Raw genomic sequence first — 17,886 nt, forward strand, 5'->3', positions numbered from 1 at the left:
CGCCGTCTGTAATCATTTTGGTCAATTCTCATTACGACTTCCCGCAACCCTAAAAAGTTGACCGCACTAATGACATGTTTGTGTGCCTGATTGAGGAGAGAAAATGCGACTGCTAATGTGTTTAAAGCAGGAGGCACACAACATACCTCATGTTTACATGATTCGTATTTAAAACGGAACCATGCGGAGGGGTAGCACACCCTGTGGCTGATGAGCCGACATCATGCAAATCATTGCCCTTATGTTAGATGTGAGACTGGTTAACAAACACACAGCTCATGCATGCACACATGTACACGTGCAGGCAAATTAAAAAATTTTTAAAAAGTTTGAATCAGTGCAGATCGGAAAGAAAGCTCAAGACCATCAAGGCATTTTGGAGTTAAAAGTGCCGCCAAGTGTCAGAAAGCCGAGTCACATTTGCACAAAAAAAACTATCGTCAAATGGCCTTCTTGCTTCCTTCCTGTGATTTGAATTCTGTGGAAGGAGCTGAAACATCAAGTCTGAAGAAGGCACCCTTCAAACTTGAGACCTCTCCTCATGAGAAGCAGTGGAGCAATTACTGGATTGCAGTCATATATTAATAAATTGTGCCATCATTTTTTTTTTTTTTTTTTAGAATTCCATTGTCTGCAATGTCTGAATTTTGTCACAATGGTACGAAGAATTTGTGTACCTCATATTCACACAAACGCACACAGACATATAGAGAGAGCTATCTGAAGTTCAGCTACTGTGCACCGAGGCAATTTGTAATATAGATTTCCTCTATAAGCCACTGTAGTGTACCATTTACTATTTCAAACCCTTTGATTTTATTTATTTTTCCCCCACCGGCGGACATTTCATCTTCTCAAAGTCAATAAAAGAGATTGGACGTCTAATGAAGGAGTCATATTCACAGCACCCATCATGACGGTGTTTAAACACTGTTTTTCCAAATGCACATTCGGCAAAAAAGCTCACCTGCCGCTGAGATGATGAAAGGCAGAGTGGAGATAAAGGGGACCCACCGTGTTTGAGTGCAGGTGCGGCCATCAAACGCAAAAATATAGAAAACACAATCTTTACACACTCACACACGTAATTCACCTTTACAAGTAGAAGCCTTAAAAATCGAGAAGTATGCAATTGATTAAACTCGCCAGAACAATGGTTGTCTAAACAGCAAAAACTAATTTTATGTCTATTTTACTCCTAGACATTCTTTGACGTGCACTGTCAACTAATTGGATAGAGTGGTTCAACATGAAATAATCACTGTCTATGAGAAGACAAGGTGTGAGCCAACTTATATGAATTGCATTATTCTAAAGGGCAGAGTTTAAAAAAAAAAGCTGAGCACAAAAGAAGGATAGATATGGAACCAAATGTAAAGTCAAAATCCAAGACAGCAGCTTAAGAGAGAATTTAAAGTTTGTCGAATCTAAATGAACATGGCTTCAGTCTTTGCCCTTAATGATCTATTCTGCCAGCTCAGCTTTGACAACCGCTCTCCCTCTAAGATTGTTCCCGCTTGCAGTCAGAACATCAGGGAATATTACACCCAGAATGAACTCTCCAAATCACCTGGCACGCACCCCTCCCTCTTTTGGACTAGATAATCCGGGCTCTAGCGCTGGATATATGCCACTAATCATCAAAAAGGTTGAAAACCAGATAGGAAAGATTGCAGGTGAGGCGAGGGAGACCTTGAGTCAAAAGGTGAGGAAGGACTCAAAAAACAAAACACAGCCGAGGAAACATGACATCCATTTGATTTTCAATGAGCGCCATACATTATTCTTGTATTTGATGCCTTCATGGGTGTGCATACGTTTGTTTTCACCGACCTGGGCTTGTGAATCCCTTTTCGCGACGTCAGCCTTCTTCTTGAGTTCTGCAACCTCCAATTCCAGTCTCTGCGCCATGACACTACACATAGCCAAATCAAACACACAAAATCATAATATTTTAAATAGATGAATGCTAATACAAATTTCTAGCAATTTTTCCATTTTTTATAAGTGAATTTTAGTATTGAGACATGAAGTCAATGCACAATTTGTCTTGTCAATGTGGCTGGTGACCAGTCCGGGGGGCAGTCCACTGGTAGGTAAAGCACGTATCGAAGGACTTTTGTCATTTATTTTCTTCCAAATGCATTAACTTTTACAGAAAATAAAGTATACATTGATGACACCATGAAGTTTGAGTCAATTCTTGCTTGGGTAAAATGTCTGCGTTTGTGTGTGTGGCAGTCGAGCTAAGAGAATGTGATGGGGATCAATAGCAAAGGGTCCATTCCTGCCACACTACTGTGCGTCCACTGTGTGTACGTGAGTCAGTTAGTGTGTGTGTGTGTTCGCCAGCTATCCGGGCTACAGCAGGATCAATACAACAAATGATTACCATTTCCACTAACCTCCCTCCGCAGCCTGGCTGCGGCCGATCAGTGGGCCTCAACACCGGCCACACCAAAACAAAGCATCCACAATAGTCACCCAAAGCCTTAAACAACAAGATTGTAAGGAATTATGTGTTTCCGAGCATAAACAGCTTTGGGATAGTGATGTGAAGTTACTTTGTTATGGATTTTTCTGTTAAAGTAATACAGCAAAAGAGTAGGGGAGACAGTGTTAAAGCTACAACGATAAAGCTGTAGGACTTGATTTACATGATAGAACTGTTTTGTTTTTATTCACTTAAACTCGAAAATCTAAAAAGTAGCGAAGTGGAAAATGGACTCGTATACTCATTTGCCAAATTCAACAAAATCCAATAGAAGAGCACATGAAAAATTCTCCCTTTGGAAAGTAATGCTTGGCATTGTCATAGAGGTCGAATAATTCAATCGGTTTGGTGGGGGTGTCAAACGATTTGTTCTTTTTGCTCATGAACGGAAAAAAAAAATCTGAACAATGAGATTTTGATTCACAGTATGTTTGCACGCAACAACATGTTTGTGAGTGATTAGTAGCATAATGCAGTGGTAAAAACAACAGCAGAACAGCCAAAACAAAAAAGGAAAGCGTACGGCTGATAGATTGCTCCATGGAGAAAACGTATGACAGGAAGAAAAGAGTCAAAGCGAGAAAGGAAAGGAGACGGAGGCATCCCATGGAGAAAGGAGGGGATTTCCCACTGCACAGATGGAAGCCATTAACATGGTGTTGTTGCTTTAAAAATGAAGAAAAAAAAAAACGACTTTTATGTCTTTGCACTTATGAGATAATATCGAGTTAACCGTAAACAGCGGCGCTCTCCAAATGTAAGATGCAGACGCAGCGATTGTTTCACCCTGCGCCACCTAAAATTGCTTGGAACCTAATAACGTCTAATCATTCACAATGAAAACCTAGAAAGGTTCCACGTTGACTTTTAAATTGTCGATTGACTATAAAAAAAGAAAAGTTCCACAAGCTTCTCTTACACTCTTGTTGCAGCGAGGTCATGTGGAAGCCAAAGCCACAACCACAACGACACACACATCTATACTCCTGCACACACGCAATTCATATTTTGCTGATGTCATCGCCACAGCTCTTAGCGGCGCGTCGGGGTCAACTAGGGGCCTCACCTCTGAACTTTGAACTCTGTGCACTCACAACTGTGCAGCCAGTGTGTCTCATTATGCAGGTTACATTCAAATGCAACTTGCATGATGAGATTGATGCTCGGCTTTAATCGTTTGATTATTTTTGACCATTTTGTTTAGTTAAGTCTCTGCACATTCACTTGAACTGCCTACTGTGTGTTGCCTAAAATGAACTTTTAAATTAACAAGCATGCACAAGGGGGTGAATGGGAATGGAAAGGAAGTTTCTCATGCCTACCGTGCTTTGTTTCCTGCTTTCTCTTCCTCATTCAGACAGGCCACCATGCGCTTTGCCTCTTCTGAACGGGCTGTCAACGCCTCCACTGAGCAGGAATAAAGAAAGTTGAGGCATTAAAAGACGGATATGGTACAATTCAGAACATAATTAATAATAAAAAAAATAATATCTATAAATACATATGTATATACACAAACACACACACACATATATCCATTTTGAACGAAACAAAAGGCGGCATCTCCTGCTTTGTCAATAGATGGCACTCTTTACCCTGACCACACTATTAGCGCTCACACACTGCAGCGCTTCAATCATGTTCCTTTTCCAGCTCCATCTTCCGTCTACATGCAATAAAAAGCCATTGTCCCACACTTAGTGGCGCAGCACACTGAGTGGCTGCATAATAAACCACCGGTCAGCTTCCTTGATTTGCTTGCCTTTGCCTTGCAAGACCTTTTCAGTTGTGGCTCAAAGTTTCATCCTTTAGCCCTCTTATTTTTTGTGCGGGTTATGCTGTTTTGTGAGTCAATGTTGCCTCATAGGTTTTTAAAACCTTTTCACTAAATTCAGTATTCACTGAACACAACATAAACTGTCAGCCGTCAGTGGCCAAGGCTGCTGAATATTGAGGAGAAGTGAGCGCTTTATATGCAGAGGTGTGTGTGCGCGCGCCGAATATTTACAGGCCGGACCTTGACTTTGTGAAAATGAATGTGTATTAGAGTATGTGGAATAGAGCAGTTGATGTGATGCTTTTAGTGCCGGCGCGATGTTGCGATAGGCAAACAGACTTGATTTAAGACCTCAAACCACATAGCAAGAGAGGTGGAAAAATCTACATTTAATAAAATATGTTTAATTTATGATTTGGAAGATTTGAAACCATCAAAATTGGATTCCTGGAGAAAATGAAGCATCGCGAATAAATATTTAATAGTTAATGCTTCACACATACGACGACTAATGCGTGCATGTGTGCTTTGCTGACTATTTCGGCTCAAGGTGAACGTTTGCTTTGAGTCTCAATAATCAATAAAGCAGAGACGGGAGAGTTTGAGATCGAGGTTGGAGCTTTAACTCAGCGAAAAGTACTATGAGGTTGTGGATGGAGCAATCAGCAGCAACGACTGGTCCAAACACTTATCGTGGACGTAGATATGAGATATGGCAAGGTATGGCGACGTCATGACCTTCAATGTGCATTTCTGCTCTTTTTGTGATGTCGCCCATCCATTTTCCAAAAGCCAGACTACACTGGGGACTGGTTACACAGTCACATATATACACGGACAACCATTCACATTCGAAATCCAAACCACGAGTCCATCTCTGTAGGTTCTATTGTACGTACTGAAAAAAACGACTTCACTTTTGGTTACACATGATCAAAATTCTATTTTCTATTTCTTTATTTTTTTCTCAAAAATATCCAAATTATATGTTAATTTAACACTTAAAGCATGCAAAATGATTTAATAATAATAACAATAATAAATAACTGCACTTACTCTTAATAATAATACTAATAACAAATAACTGCACTTCCTCTACTAAGAATTCACAAAGCATTTTGGACTCCACAACACTTGGGTACCTGGAGCACTAGTCCATAATCCAAGATTGACAATCTTTTATGAGCTGCTTTTAGTGTATTCATGTAACGTTATGACATAAACCCCCCAACCTAAGATCTTAGCTCTCCTTACACTCTCACTTTCTTGACCCTGTATTACTGGCTTCACATTCTCCAAGTATGACATTAGTCTAAAAGATACACGGCTCTCCTCATTCCTTCTGCGTGAGCTTCAAAGGCCGTCGTCATGTGGCATCGCAGATCCACGGTCAGATTACCAAGCGCTCGGAGCTAACCTTTAACATGACAGGGGGGGGGGGAACCCAGCCGACCTCGAGCCAGTGTTTGGGCAGGGCAGGGCCGGGCCTTCATAAAAGATTCAAAAGGCTTCATAGGAGCTTCCTTTGGCTTTGTTGCGGGATTCGTAGCGGGCTAAGGTGCTCCCGCGAGACGACCCAAAGCCTCCCCAGACTCTCTCGCTATGATTCAGAAGTTTTCACGGACTTGCAACACTGCTTTCGGGTAGAAGCCAATAGGTGTCTTTGCGCACGCTGTTCGACACACAAATACACCACGCTGCCTCTCAAAGACAAATAACACACATATATATAGGATTGGAAAACTCCCACAAGCATCCGCCCCAACAAACTCCCCTCTTGCTCTCTCCTCTCCGCTTTATTTACAATCCTCTGGCAGCGGTACAAGGGCCCGGGGCTATAACACACGGCACCTAATGCTCAAACTGCCAGGTAATCTCATGTCTGACATCCCCCTTTGATAGAAACTGATCAATAGACTCTTGTAAAGGAGTCATTTTCTCTGATGTTTCTACCAACCACTCGCTCTTTTCCCATCTCTCTGTGACCCCCCCACCCTCCCTTTTTTCTCAATTTTATTAGCTATACATTTATAATTCATATTTCTGCAAGGCAGGCTCTGGCCCAAAAAGGGGGTGGCCTCTTTGTGTAATAAAGAACAACGGCGGTGAAGCGATGGGGAGAAATTCCACCATTTGCTGCCGGTTCCGGTGAACAACGGTTTGGGGGATCGATAGAATGTGAAATGGGATTATCGCTAGTAATAGAGGTGAATTGAAGGAGAGAGGCCTGTGCACTTGTGTGCCCAGGGATCATAAAGAAGAAAACACGCATACAAATATATGCTGTCACATGCACAGTGGAGTCATTTCGTCATGTTTTGTCATGCGTACAAAAAAAGGAAAGTGTGGGGGGGGAGAAAAAAAAATGCATATTGCATTTTGGTTCATGTTGTTACTAAAAACTAAACAACATCCAGTATAAAGGTTTTATCGGCACGCTCTGGACTACATTCCCATATGTGCAGATGAGCTCTGACTTGAATTGCTCTAATCAAGCAAGAAAACAAAGTTCTGATAACAGTTCAATGAAGTTATTCCGGGTCTCATGTTCATAAAAGGGTCTGCAGTAAATGCTGCATCCCAGTCCATTCATACCAGGTAAACAATGCCCTGTGTTTTGTTCCAATACATATTTATTCTTCTGGAGTCATTACAAAGGCGCCCTATATTGCTAGATTGTGTCTGCGGAGGATGAAGGCAGCATAATATGCGGTTTTGTGTTGAGGGAAGAGTCGGGGGGGGGGGGGGGGGGGGGCACGCGTTTTGATCACAGACAAAGGCCAAGCCGCACAGCGTTGTCTTTCTGTCTCCATCTTGTTAATGAGCAGTGTTCAGCTAGCGAGCCCGCTGCCACAGACAGAGACCTCAGATTCATCTCTCGGCGGACAATAGGTGATTGTGTGGATGTGTGCGTTTGTACCTCCGAGAGCAAGTGTGCTTGTGCTAATTAAAGCGGTGGGAGTGGGGGAAAAATGGCTGTTATTTTTTTTTCCCTGCCCGTGTGTGCGCACGTGCACGCGTAGCCAAGAGAGAGGTGTTTGCCCAGTATGACCGAAAATGTGTACGTTAATTCTTAATGAGACATTTCTGGGCCCGGAGAAAAAAGCCATACATCGCTATTCCTGCAACAGCACATGACTACAAAGGCCATTGCAATGCATGCACACACATCATTACCATGCGCTAAAGACGCCATTAAATAAAACCTCTTCTCACAGTATATGTGTGTGTGGTTCACGTGCAGACAGCTTGCAACCGAATCTCACGGTTGTAGGCGCTGCCGGGTAATTTGAGATAAGCAACGGAGGGCGCGAGCAGCAGCGAGCTTCTGGAGCACAAGGCAGATGAACACCGCATGGTTTCATTTGCGTGGATTCTGATTGGCGACAATTTCAGCAGGAGTTGGAAAAAGTAAAAAGGAAGAAAATCAAATGAACTCCCCTTTCCCATCAAGAGTTAACTCGCATTAAGTTGTGTGCAGACAGCAAAATGTCATCACAAACGACTTCTAGGATTCCCTCAAATGACAAATTGCGTTTGTTACGGATGCTGTTGTGAGGCGTGTGATATAATTAGCAATTACTATACCTATAATTGTGTATAAAAAAATATATATATATATATAAATATTTTAAAAAATGTGATACAAATTTTGGGGTATTTTATTGAAATGAATGGTGTTTGTTTAAATTAATGAACACTAAAAAAACAAAACATTCTACAAATTGTTGAAGGAGCATGTAAAAAAAAAATCTATTCCATTAGGGCCACTTCTACCCTAAATGTGGAGTGCCTCAAGATTCACTCTGGAGCCAAATATGGATGCCACTGACTTGAGAAATGCCAACGTTGCAAAATCTCTCATCATTCAACTTCCTTCATTTTAACAATAAAAAGTCAAACATGTTTGTCGACATAATCCAAGTGTCACATTGTGAAACCGCTACCTGTTGTTTGGTGTTTGCAATGCAGCTCCTCAAGCTCTTGACTCAGCTGCCTGACTTGAGTGCTCAGACTCTGTTTCTCCCTGCGAGCGTTTTTCAGGTTCTCCTCCTCTTTGCGTATCGCGTTTTCCAGTCTTCGTACCTCCTGCGTCTGAACGCCCACCTCTCTGCAACTTCTTGCGGCCTCCTGCCTGGCTTCCTGGAGAGCCTCCTCTGACTGACTGAGGAGATTCATGCACACCTAGAGCATTTTTTTTATAAACAATAATGGTGTTTACACTTAGAGCACTGTGTATGTATAATACATTTTGGGATTGGTGCTTGACTAAATGTTCTTTGTCAAATATAGGGCAAAACAGACTCACCTGGAAAAAAAAAATTTAGAATCTTTCCTTGGTGTATTCCACTAATCAGCCATGCACTATTAATTTTGTAATTTCCTTGAACTCAAAGTCTTAGTTTGGGAACTTTTATTAGAATATGAGATTAAAGTGTGATTAATCATAATGATTAATTAGATGTTTTTAATTGCCGACACACACACACGCACACACTCAATCCGCAGTAGCTGTGTTCATAATAGAACAGAGTTCCGCTCATGTGTGATTACATACATTTTAGTCATGATAAAGAATGATCAGGAATATATACATAATGCATGGGCCTAATACGTGTCCTTACAACTCATTACATGAAACTCCGCAGTCTGAATAACTGCTTTTGTGCTGACACCGAGACAACAACTATGATCTCATACGGGCTTGTGCGAATGTGTTTGTGTGTGCATAGGATACATTTGTTTCACTTGTGCTGAGCCAGAGGACACACCAATAAATGTTTCCACCAATACGCCACAGCAATTCAAGGATACGCACAACACACTCACTGGCATGTGATACTTATGACTGCCAGAAATGTTGGCACTTTGCCAGGCTACGGGCCCCGCCACGTTGAGTCATTTAAATATTAAGTGTCCCATTGAGCCCGTAATTGAAGTCAATTTCGCCAGCTTTGGCACTGTTTAGTACTTTAATTAATAACAAGACAATTTGTTTCTGGCAGGCAAGCATGAGACAATCACATGATTGCTGAGTTTTGTGTGTGCGTGTGTGGACGTCTCTATTAGTCTTTAATTATCCATTTCCCACATTTGGCCTCAATACTATATTAAGACAATGTTATATATATAAATAATATATAGATATATAGATATATAGATTTATAGATATAAATTCTTAAGAAACAATGTGCAGAATCAACTTGATGCGAGTCCATCAGCAGAAATACCTTTTGCCTGTCTGCAAGCTCAAGCTGTAAGTGCGCAACTTCCTCTTTCAGTCGTGCCACTTCCTGTTCCAAATATCCACGCCGCTTTAGGTGTGCACGGCAGGACGTCACGAGACTTTGCTTCAGGCTGGCTTGGTCTTGCTTTCTGAGAAGATAAATAAAAAGCCTTAAATGCCCCCCAACAGCAATGTAAGCAAAGGGGCACCAAGTCCCCACTAACACACTGAAATGAGAAATTAAACCACATAGCGGCTTCTCAGAATAAAAAAAAAAAATTGAAAGAGATGATGTTAAATTTAGCATGCTTCATAAAGTCCACTATCGTGTGCCATTTGGTAAGTAGACTATAAAGTAGCAAGTGAGGGGGGGGCAAGCAGCAGAAGGGGGGATGGGAAGGGCAATAGAAGAAGGACAAGGACAGAACTGGGATCAGCAAGAGTTTTCATATAGATGCCATTATTACTGTCTCTCCAGCTCTGATTTCATCTGTAGAATAACCTTTTCACACTCCACAAGGCGCTCCACCTGCTCACTGCAGCGCTAAAACACACACACACACATACACACACGAAAGGTGAGTACATCACTATATTTGTCACTGTCACAAGCTCAGCTGCAACCTACAGAGATATATGCATTGGTCCATTTTGGAATCTCTCAAAAACACGGAACGTGGATGTTAATATTTGGAGATGATAATAGCCGCCTTACCTTCTGCAGCTTCTGCTGGTTACTTTGCATGCTCAGGTAGTCCTTGTTCACGTGAGAGTGACTCTGCTGATAAAGTCGCAGGTCACACTCCAACACGACTTTCTACATGCAGGGGAGAGCAGAGATAAAGACGAGAGGAAAAAGTCGTTGCGAGGATATGTCAAAGAGTTGCTTATCGCGACACTGAAAAGCAGTGTTTTGCTGCCCTTGGAAATGTGTTTTGTTGCATCGCACTCAACTTGGAGCACTACATGTACGAGAGGGAAAGAAAAGATCCCTGTCAACATTTTCAACCGTGTTTGCTTGTAGCAAACCTTCACATACAGTGTATACTGGGGGGAAAAAAATCCTTTGAATTCATTTACCGTAATTTTCGGACTATAAGTCGCACCGGAGTATAAGTCGCACCAGCCATAAAATGCCCAAAAAACATATATATGTATATAAGTCGCACCTGAGTATAGGTCGCCCCCCCCCCCCCCCACCCAAACTATGAAAAAAACCGCGACTTATAGTCCGAAAATTATGGTAATTTGAACTAGATTGGTTGCATATGATCAAATGTAACAATTTGTGGGGGGAATTAAAAATAATACATCAGTTTATCACATTTTAATCATGTGCGAGCAATGTACATACTCAAATTAAGTCAATTATGAGGACTGCTTTTTCCAACGTGAACAACTGCACGTGTGACTTTTTCTCAAATTTCTTTTTGGATGAGATATAAACAATATTTCCCTTTTGTAATCTGTTTCTGCCCACAGCGCAAGCTGTGTCAAGCACAGTGCAGAGAGTAAGTAGGAGTATCCAGAAGCTTCATAAGAACTCCTAACCTCTTGATAGGCGCCTCACAATCAAAGTCATTAGCCGGCGTAATAAAGCGCTTGAGATACAGCCATTCTTCAGCAGCCTAACTCTTTTATAACCAACAGATTAAAGTTGATTGGATTAAAATGACATTCTTCCCGTCTGACCTTGGCAGCAGCAGTTAAGTTCATCCAAATTAAATTTCTCCGTAATAAAGATGATTCATCGGTTGCGTGACGTAGTTATATTAAAAGAAAGGGGGAGGGGGGGGGGCAGAAAAAGAGTGGGTAAAAGAATTTGTGGCACGTGCCAGCGTTCACACTCACAACGGCACAGTGCAAGCAGTTTTGGAGAATGTGGGCCGATATTTTTCTTCTTCTACTTTTGTTCTAGTTCAATACAAATTTAAATGATGGGGTTGAGGTCAGGGCATGACAGATCGAATGCAAAAAAAATGCTGACCTGCTCCTTGAGTGTGTCCACTTGCCCTTGCAGGTTGCACACATGGCTTCTCAAGTGATGCACCGTTTGCCGGCTCTCAGTCAGCAGATTTCGACTGACGTGGAGCTCGTCCGTCAATTGCTTGAGGCCTTTTTGCGAGCTCTCCCATTGGCCCACCTTGTCGTGGTGGCGCCGCTTCAGCTCCGATAGTTCTTCGTCCATTAAATGGGTGGCTTGTTGGGACTCTCTTAACTGCCGATTAAAAAAAAAAGTTGTTGAGTGAAAACAAACACTACACAATGCAATGAAGCATCTCTCACCTGTTGCTGGGAATACTGAAGCTCTTCAAGCAAATGTTTCACCTGCCCTTGCACCTTATGCACCTTCTCCATTGCGGCGGTGTATTTGTGTTTAAAAATCCCAGCCATTTCTTTTTGCTCCTCTGCTTGCAGGCAGGCCCCTTTTAATTCCTCCCGGGCTTCTTTCAGCTGCCTACGGAGGAGATCCAGATCCTCCACCTGCTGCTTTGCTAACTCCTTCTGTGATGTTGCAAACTGAAAGCAAACGGAACATGCATGCAGATGAGAACAAATCCCGGTGTTGTAATTATGCGGGGAAGACAAATGTTGATAAAGGTGGATAACTGGAATGGGCAGATCGTCGCGCAAGTTGTTTAAAATGCAATTAAAAGAGTGAAGAAACTGCCACTCTAAAGTCACCCTTGTCATAATGACAGAAGGGAAGCCAGGAGGTGAAACCGGTCTTAATCCCGGTGTTACAGCAAGAATCCCGCCACAGCTCACCTCTCAAGGGGAGAGGTTGAGAAAGTTAAACCGGCTCTAGAACACTCATCTTGAATTCATCCATGTTAATCCCTCTGTAATCTGGATGAGAACCTGTCGGTTTACAGCTAATGACAGCCAACTAGTTAGATTGCAGAGGTCCGTCGCGGCTTGGTTTAACCGTGGATTTGCTCGGTCCCATCTCAAATCAACGCTCCAAGCGTCTTAGAAGAAAACCGAGACATGTGATGGAAGGAAGACAAAGTACACCACTAACTTTAAATCTCCCCACAAAAAACTTTTTAGTGTGTGGCTTTTGGGTTTACTGAGTCAGCTCAGGAGTTTGATTTAAAGCACATATAACGTGTTGTTTTGTCATATGACTAAAGAAATGCCTTTCCCTTTTTTGGTAATATCCAACCATGTGCTTTGCTAGTGGGTAGTTAAGTATCTCTCTGGCTTGCTGGATGAAAGGCCTTTTAACCAGACCTAATGGGAAAACCATGGCTGTCTTGTGACCATAATCAGCAGGCTTGTGCTTTCAGGAAACAAACAAGCCTCATTAACCAGGATGGAAACGACGCCACTTTGACCTCGGCGGCTTGATGTTGGTCATTCTGCGATCAGCACGTCTGCTCGGTTTAATTGATTGTAGCGAAGAATTTGGATTCATCTTAATATTCTGATCTCGTTCAAAGTGGCATGCCAGCCAACATGGTTTGGACTGCTGCAAAGATAATTGTAGAGCTGCTGCTTTCTGTTTTAATTCGCCAACGGGCTTCTTTTTTGCGACCTTTGACATCTTGGATTTTCAACTTCACCTGAGAAAGAAAGGGAAGGCCAAAAGATGGAGCTAGAAATACAATTTTGAGTGATGAACATCTACGCAAAGAAAATACAGCTAGGAGAGCTGCAAAAAAACCCCTCAAGATTGAGTCATAGATTTTTCCCAGTTTAGTCCCACCACCAGATTGGGAAAAAAAGTGGACGCGGCAAACACGAGTGACTAATAACTCCCTTTGCCTTAGCTCCAAACTTCTGAGGTGAACATCCCACTGCTGTAATGCAACAGCCCAGAAAAAGACACCTCCCTCAGGTCGATGTGGGTGTAAAGCAGGTTGATGTCAGATGGAAAGAGCCAACAAACCCACAATGGTATTAGCGTAGCCTTAAAGTAGTTACTGAAGTAAAGAAAAAATAGCAGTGCCTTTTCAAATTTGATTTTACACACAAACATGAAAGCAGAATTTTTGTTTTTCTTTCATGGAGCATATGTGAATATTATTCAAACATACTTTCCAATGTGATTGCATGTTACAATGGTAGAAATTGCCTTGCATTATAATGAGAAGGGTTTTGAGTTAGTTAACATAAAAAAAAATGATGCAGCACTTACCTCATTAGATTTTGCAGACTTACCTAGTAAAAATGTATACGGAATGTTTTTATCACTCCATTGATTTCACAGTCATTTATTGCAAGAAGATAAAGCCCGCCCGGTCTTTTTACGTTTTCCTGATAGTCACCCTCTTAGTCCCACTGAGCCTCCTTAACAAGACTCTAAATCTCTAGCCGCTATTTTTTTTTGGGAATATGCATGGGGTGGGTAAAAAAAAAAAAAAATCTTCCCAATTTCCCTGGGTTCTACATTGCTTTGAGATCAAATATTCATGTTATTGGATGTTTTAAGATAAGCGCCGTGGTGTGCTGAAGACAATATATGCAGTGAAACTGGTGTTTATGCTTCACTTGAAATACAGTGTGCCTGACAACTGCTTTCATTATGTCTGTTTCCTTGGTGAGCTCCCCTGATTGCCCCCTTTTTTCTGAAGGACGCCGCGTGTGCGTGGAACCTGCGTGCACGGCAGCATACCCTTGACTTTGCTGGGAAATGTGATTGATTTCTTTATTTCATCCAACCGGGTTCACTAGTCGGTATGTTAGCAAGATATTTCTCTGTTCGGGGGCAATCAAATATCCGCAGCCATGTATTGCAAACATTTTTTTTTCGTTAATGGGTTTTTAAATGTATTTTTAATCCCGCATATTTTTTTTTCAAATGATGTTCAAGCTGTGGGAAGAGAAAAGTGGAAACTTCTTTGATGTAGCTATAAAATAAACAAAACTAAATCCAAACTGAAGAAATGAAAAAAAGTCAAAGGTGTACATTTAATGTAAACTTTCAAAACGATTCTTGGTGATAAATTGAGCAAACCGCTGCCTTCCATTTTCCATCTCCTGCTGGTTCCGAGTGATCCGGGGAATGTTTTGACTGGAGTTGAGGGCTCATTTGTAACTGTCCGAGGGGATTGATGGAGTTAACTTGGCTCTTTGACCTCTCACCTTTAAAAGTCAGCAATCGGGGACTTTGCGATACACTAAACCGGCGTTACCGCGGGGCGAGCGAATGCGAAACACATTCAGTCAGCATTATACGCATCATTTTAATCACATCTGATTTTACGGGTGGTGGAGTGTTTGGTCACATTCTCAATAAGCAAACGAGAAAATGACCGCGGCATTTACAGTATGTGGCGTTATACAATGCATTGCACAAATCTTAAAATCTCAGCTTCATTTCTCTTTGAGGAGCCCGTGTGTGTGTGTGTGTGCCAATTCCCAACGTGAGCGTGTGATAGGCAGAATAAATGTTGATAAACACCAGAGATCGTCGTGTCAAAACAGACACCTTGTCAAAATGACATGCTAACTAGGTCAATCGCAAAGTTTAAGGAGAAACTTTGGAGCTTTGCTTTATGCATATCTCTGCGTGCGGATGTCGACGTGCGTGATAAGCTCCTGAACGAATCGGCGGGAGGGGACCGCCAATATCGAAGGTATTTTTAAATCAATGAGCTCTTAAGTGTATCTCGGTCTCAGTGTGTTTGCACGTATACACGCGCGCAACACTCGGCACAGACAGAATCCCTACTGTCAGGCAATGACAAGATAAAGAGAAGGAAGGGGAGAAGAAAAAGAAAAAAAAAAGGTGGGGTAGAGGACGACAGGAGGGGGGGGGGGGGGGGGGGATAATATTTGTACACTTGGTGGTGACGGGGATGAAAGGGAAAAATGTCAAGGCAGGAAAAGAAATGCGCAACAGAAAAGATGGCGCAAGAGGTAAGAAGAGGCCAAAATGTAAAATTAGAATCACGGTGAGCAAGACCAAGTCCGGCCTTGAAGACCGAAACACAACATGTCCAATTGCAATGCTTCGTCTGACGCATCTTACTCTCTTTTCCAAAAACAATATCTGCTTAGTAAAATCTGTTTTCCTGTCACATTTTGAGACGACATTTGGGCTCATTCCATTTTTATTCTTTAAAGAATACTCTGATTCTGTTTTCGATTCGTCTTGGCTAAATTGCATATCATTGGTGATTAGTTTATTAAATATTATGCCCTTTTCCAATAAAGAACAAATAAATAGTGACAACTTCAAATAAATCTGTTGTGTTTAACTTTCCCAACTGCACCATAAAGAGAAGAATTTAAATCTAATCGTGCTGCCTCTTTCGAAGTCAGATCATTTGCACATTGTTAGGAACACCTTAGAACTGACTGCTTTCCTTTCTCAAATTTAGAGGGGACTGAATGGGCCCAAGTGGTTAGCAATTCTGCCTCACAGTTCTGAGGGTACCAATGCGGGACCTGCTTTTGGAGAACGCAACAGTATCTCTATCATGACCGCTGTCTGTAAAAAATAAAGGAAAGGAGCGACCGAGTGTGTGAATGCGTGACGTGTTACAGGGAGATCAGAGGTACTCCAGTTTTGTGCATTAAGCAGGGCCAGATGTGGAGAAGAAACTGGATCCCTGGACTGAAGGTAATGGTCCATCCATTCGGTTAACAATCATAACATGACGGACACATCTCACTGTGAATACACACAGGGGTGCACTACGAGTGTGAAAACACACCAGTGGTTAGAAAAAAGGATCTGCCCTAATGGAATTTTAACAGGAGGCTGAACACAAATATGAATCACAAGCACGAGAATTTACTTTTGTTATTTGGCAAAAAAGAGGGCGGAATGAAAAGGTCAAATGAGTGCTGCGGTATGGAAGAATTAGAAAGGTAAAAAAAAAATTAATTGCGCGTCCTTTTTTCAAAAAAAGCTCTAAATAGCAGCACATTCCAATAACCATTATCCAAAACTTATTATCAACTCCACTTTAGAAATGTCTGTCAGTATTACGTTTGAAAATGAAATATTTCACTGAATTGCCGCACCTGTGCGACCTTCTTATCGGTCCCGCTGTGACAAAAGACACTTGATTACATTAAAGTGAATATTACATTTCATGTGAATTCTGCAGAACTTGTCTTTTTTTTTTTTTTGTCAACTCAACTTATTATCAACTCCATTGTCCATTCTCCATTGAATACTTAAAACCTTGAGAATAATTTCACTTTCATTGTCAACAATACATGGCCAACAATGGGATTGTCTTAAGTGTTCCAAAGGACAAAGTTAGACAAGCCAGGTCCGCTGCTTTTGACGTCAAATAATTACCTTCTTTTCAGTGGTGCAGCTCGCATGAGTGTGTTCTTGCTGCAGACACGCCACCTCATTACTGATCTGGATCTGCTGCTGCTGCCTCATCTGCCTCCCTGCATCCAGTCTGACACGGGCCCGATCCAGAGCTGTGCCAATGTCGCTCACAGTGCACTCGCTTGTCTGTAAGTGAGGGGAGCAACAGATAAAGACAGGCGGCTGAAGACTATGTTCACTCTGTTAAGTTGTACGCTTTTGAAGCGTTTCAAAAAAAAAAAAAAAAAGCTCCGAGTGCAGCCGGCAGCCAGCCGCAGAGAGGGTGATCCAAACAAGGAGCGGCACACAATGAAGTACGGAACCGTTACAGCTACAAGAGGACAGAGATGAAAGTATAATTTAGGCATGCTTGCCACAGTCTGCTGTCTGCTGTGTCTCCATAGCAGTGAAAAGGAAGATCATAAAAGCATTGTGTCAGGCCGGGGAACCCAACACTTTCTGCTTTGACTGCAGACCAATAAAAGTGCAAGTCAACAAATCATAAAGTTGTACGATCTTAAGTGTACTACTCCTGAAACTTTGGCACGCCATTTGTGGCGGCTTGTTTTTCCCCAACTGGATCTCCATTTAGCGACAAAAACAATTGGATTGAATTAACTCTCGTCTATGAGAAACCGCAAGGCTTTCGTGTCATGTAACCCGGTCAGCATATTAGGCTTGTGCATGCCAAAGATCAGAAATAAAATCTTATTTCAATTTGGATGAACTATTTAAAAGATGAATATCCACCATAATGTCATCTTAATATAAACAGAAATATTTATTTCTGCAATGGCACTGATATCTGCCATCATACAGAAGCAAAGTATCCAACTGGATCATTTCCATTTAACTGCAACATTTTCTGTTCAATTGACCTATGACCTTTTGTCTCTTTTTTTTTTTTTTTAGAAATTATATTACAGGTGCAGATTCTTTTTTTTCACCGATCATATTCACTCTCTGGCCACTTTTGACAGTTTCAACAAATATCCCCAAAAAAGTGATTCTTTTTCTAAATTGCAAACCTTTGCTGTATACAATGGTAACGGATGACTGATCAACAGCAACACGCAGTAATTGGTTTTATTTGAGCCTAAAAAAAA

The 17,886-nt window shown here is 41.7% G+C and overlaps 2 protein-coding genes across 2 annotated transcripts in view; both read right to left on the reverse strand.

The window, feature by feature from the left end:
- Positions 1-8,450, reverse strand: part of LOC133144015 (centrosomal protein of 63 kDa-like) — a 70,270-nt gene extending 61,820 nt beyond the window's left edge. The window contains exons 1-3 of the mRNA XM_061266363.1: positions 8,219-8,450; positions 3,817-3,901; positions 1,834-1,915 (exon numbers count right to left, since the gene is read on the reverse strand). Of these exons, the coding sequence (XP_061122347.1) occupies positions 1,834-1,915; positions 3,817-3,901; positions 8,219-8,450 (399 nt within the window). The remainder of the gene's footprint in view (positions 1-1,833; positions 1,916-3,816; positions 3,902-8,218) is intronic.
- Positions 8,451-9,961: 1,511 nt separating this feature from the next.
- LOC133144016 (involucrin-like) lies at positions 9,962-12,331 on the reverse strand. Its single transcript, XM_061266364.1, has 5 exons — positions 12,299-12,331; positions 11,785-12,018; positions 11,486-11,716; positions 10,214-10,315; positions 9,962-10,042 (listed from the first exon to the last, which is right to left on the reverse strand). The coding sequence occupies exons 1-5, from the start codon at positions 12,329-12,331 to the stop codon at positions 9,962-9,964; spliced, it is 681 nt and encodes a 226-aa protein (XP_061122348.1).
- Positions 12,332-17,886: the final 5,555 nt, after the last annotated feature.

This window comes from Syngnathus typhle, linkage group LG19, assembly GCF_033458585.1.
Source record: "Syngnathus typhle isolate RoL2023-S1 ecotype Sweden linkage group LG19, RoL_Styp_1.0, whole genome shotgun sequence".
NCBI classification, from domain to species: Eukaryota; Metazoa; Chordata; class Actinopteri; order Syngnathiformes; family Syngnathidae; genus Syngnathus; species Syngnathus typhle.

Bases quoted from the DNA above. Each gene is read 5' to 3' on its own strand.
- LOC133144016 (XM_061266364.1), bottom strand. From the start codon at position 12,331: ATGGATGAATTCAAGATGAGTGTTCTAGAGCCG. The intron at 12,019-12,298 runs GTTTAACTTTCT...GTTTGCTTTCAG, and splicing joins AGATGAGTGTTCTAGAGCCG to TTTGCAACATCACAGAAGGA. The intron at 10,316-11,485 runs GTCAGCATTTTT...CCCTGCATGTAG, and splicing joins TGGACACACTCAAGGAGCAG to AAAGTCGTGTTGGAGTGTGA.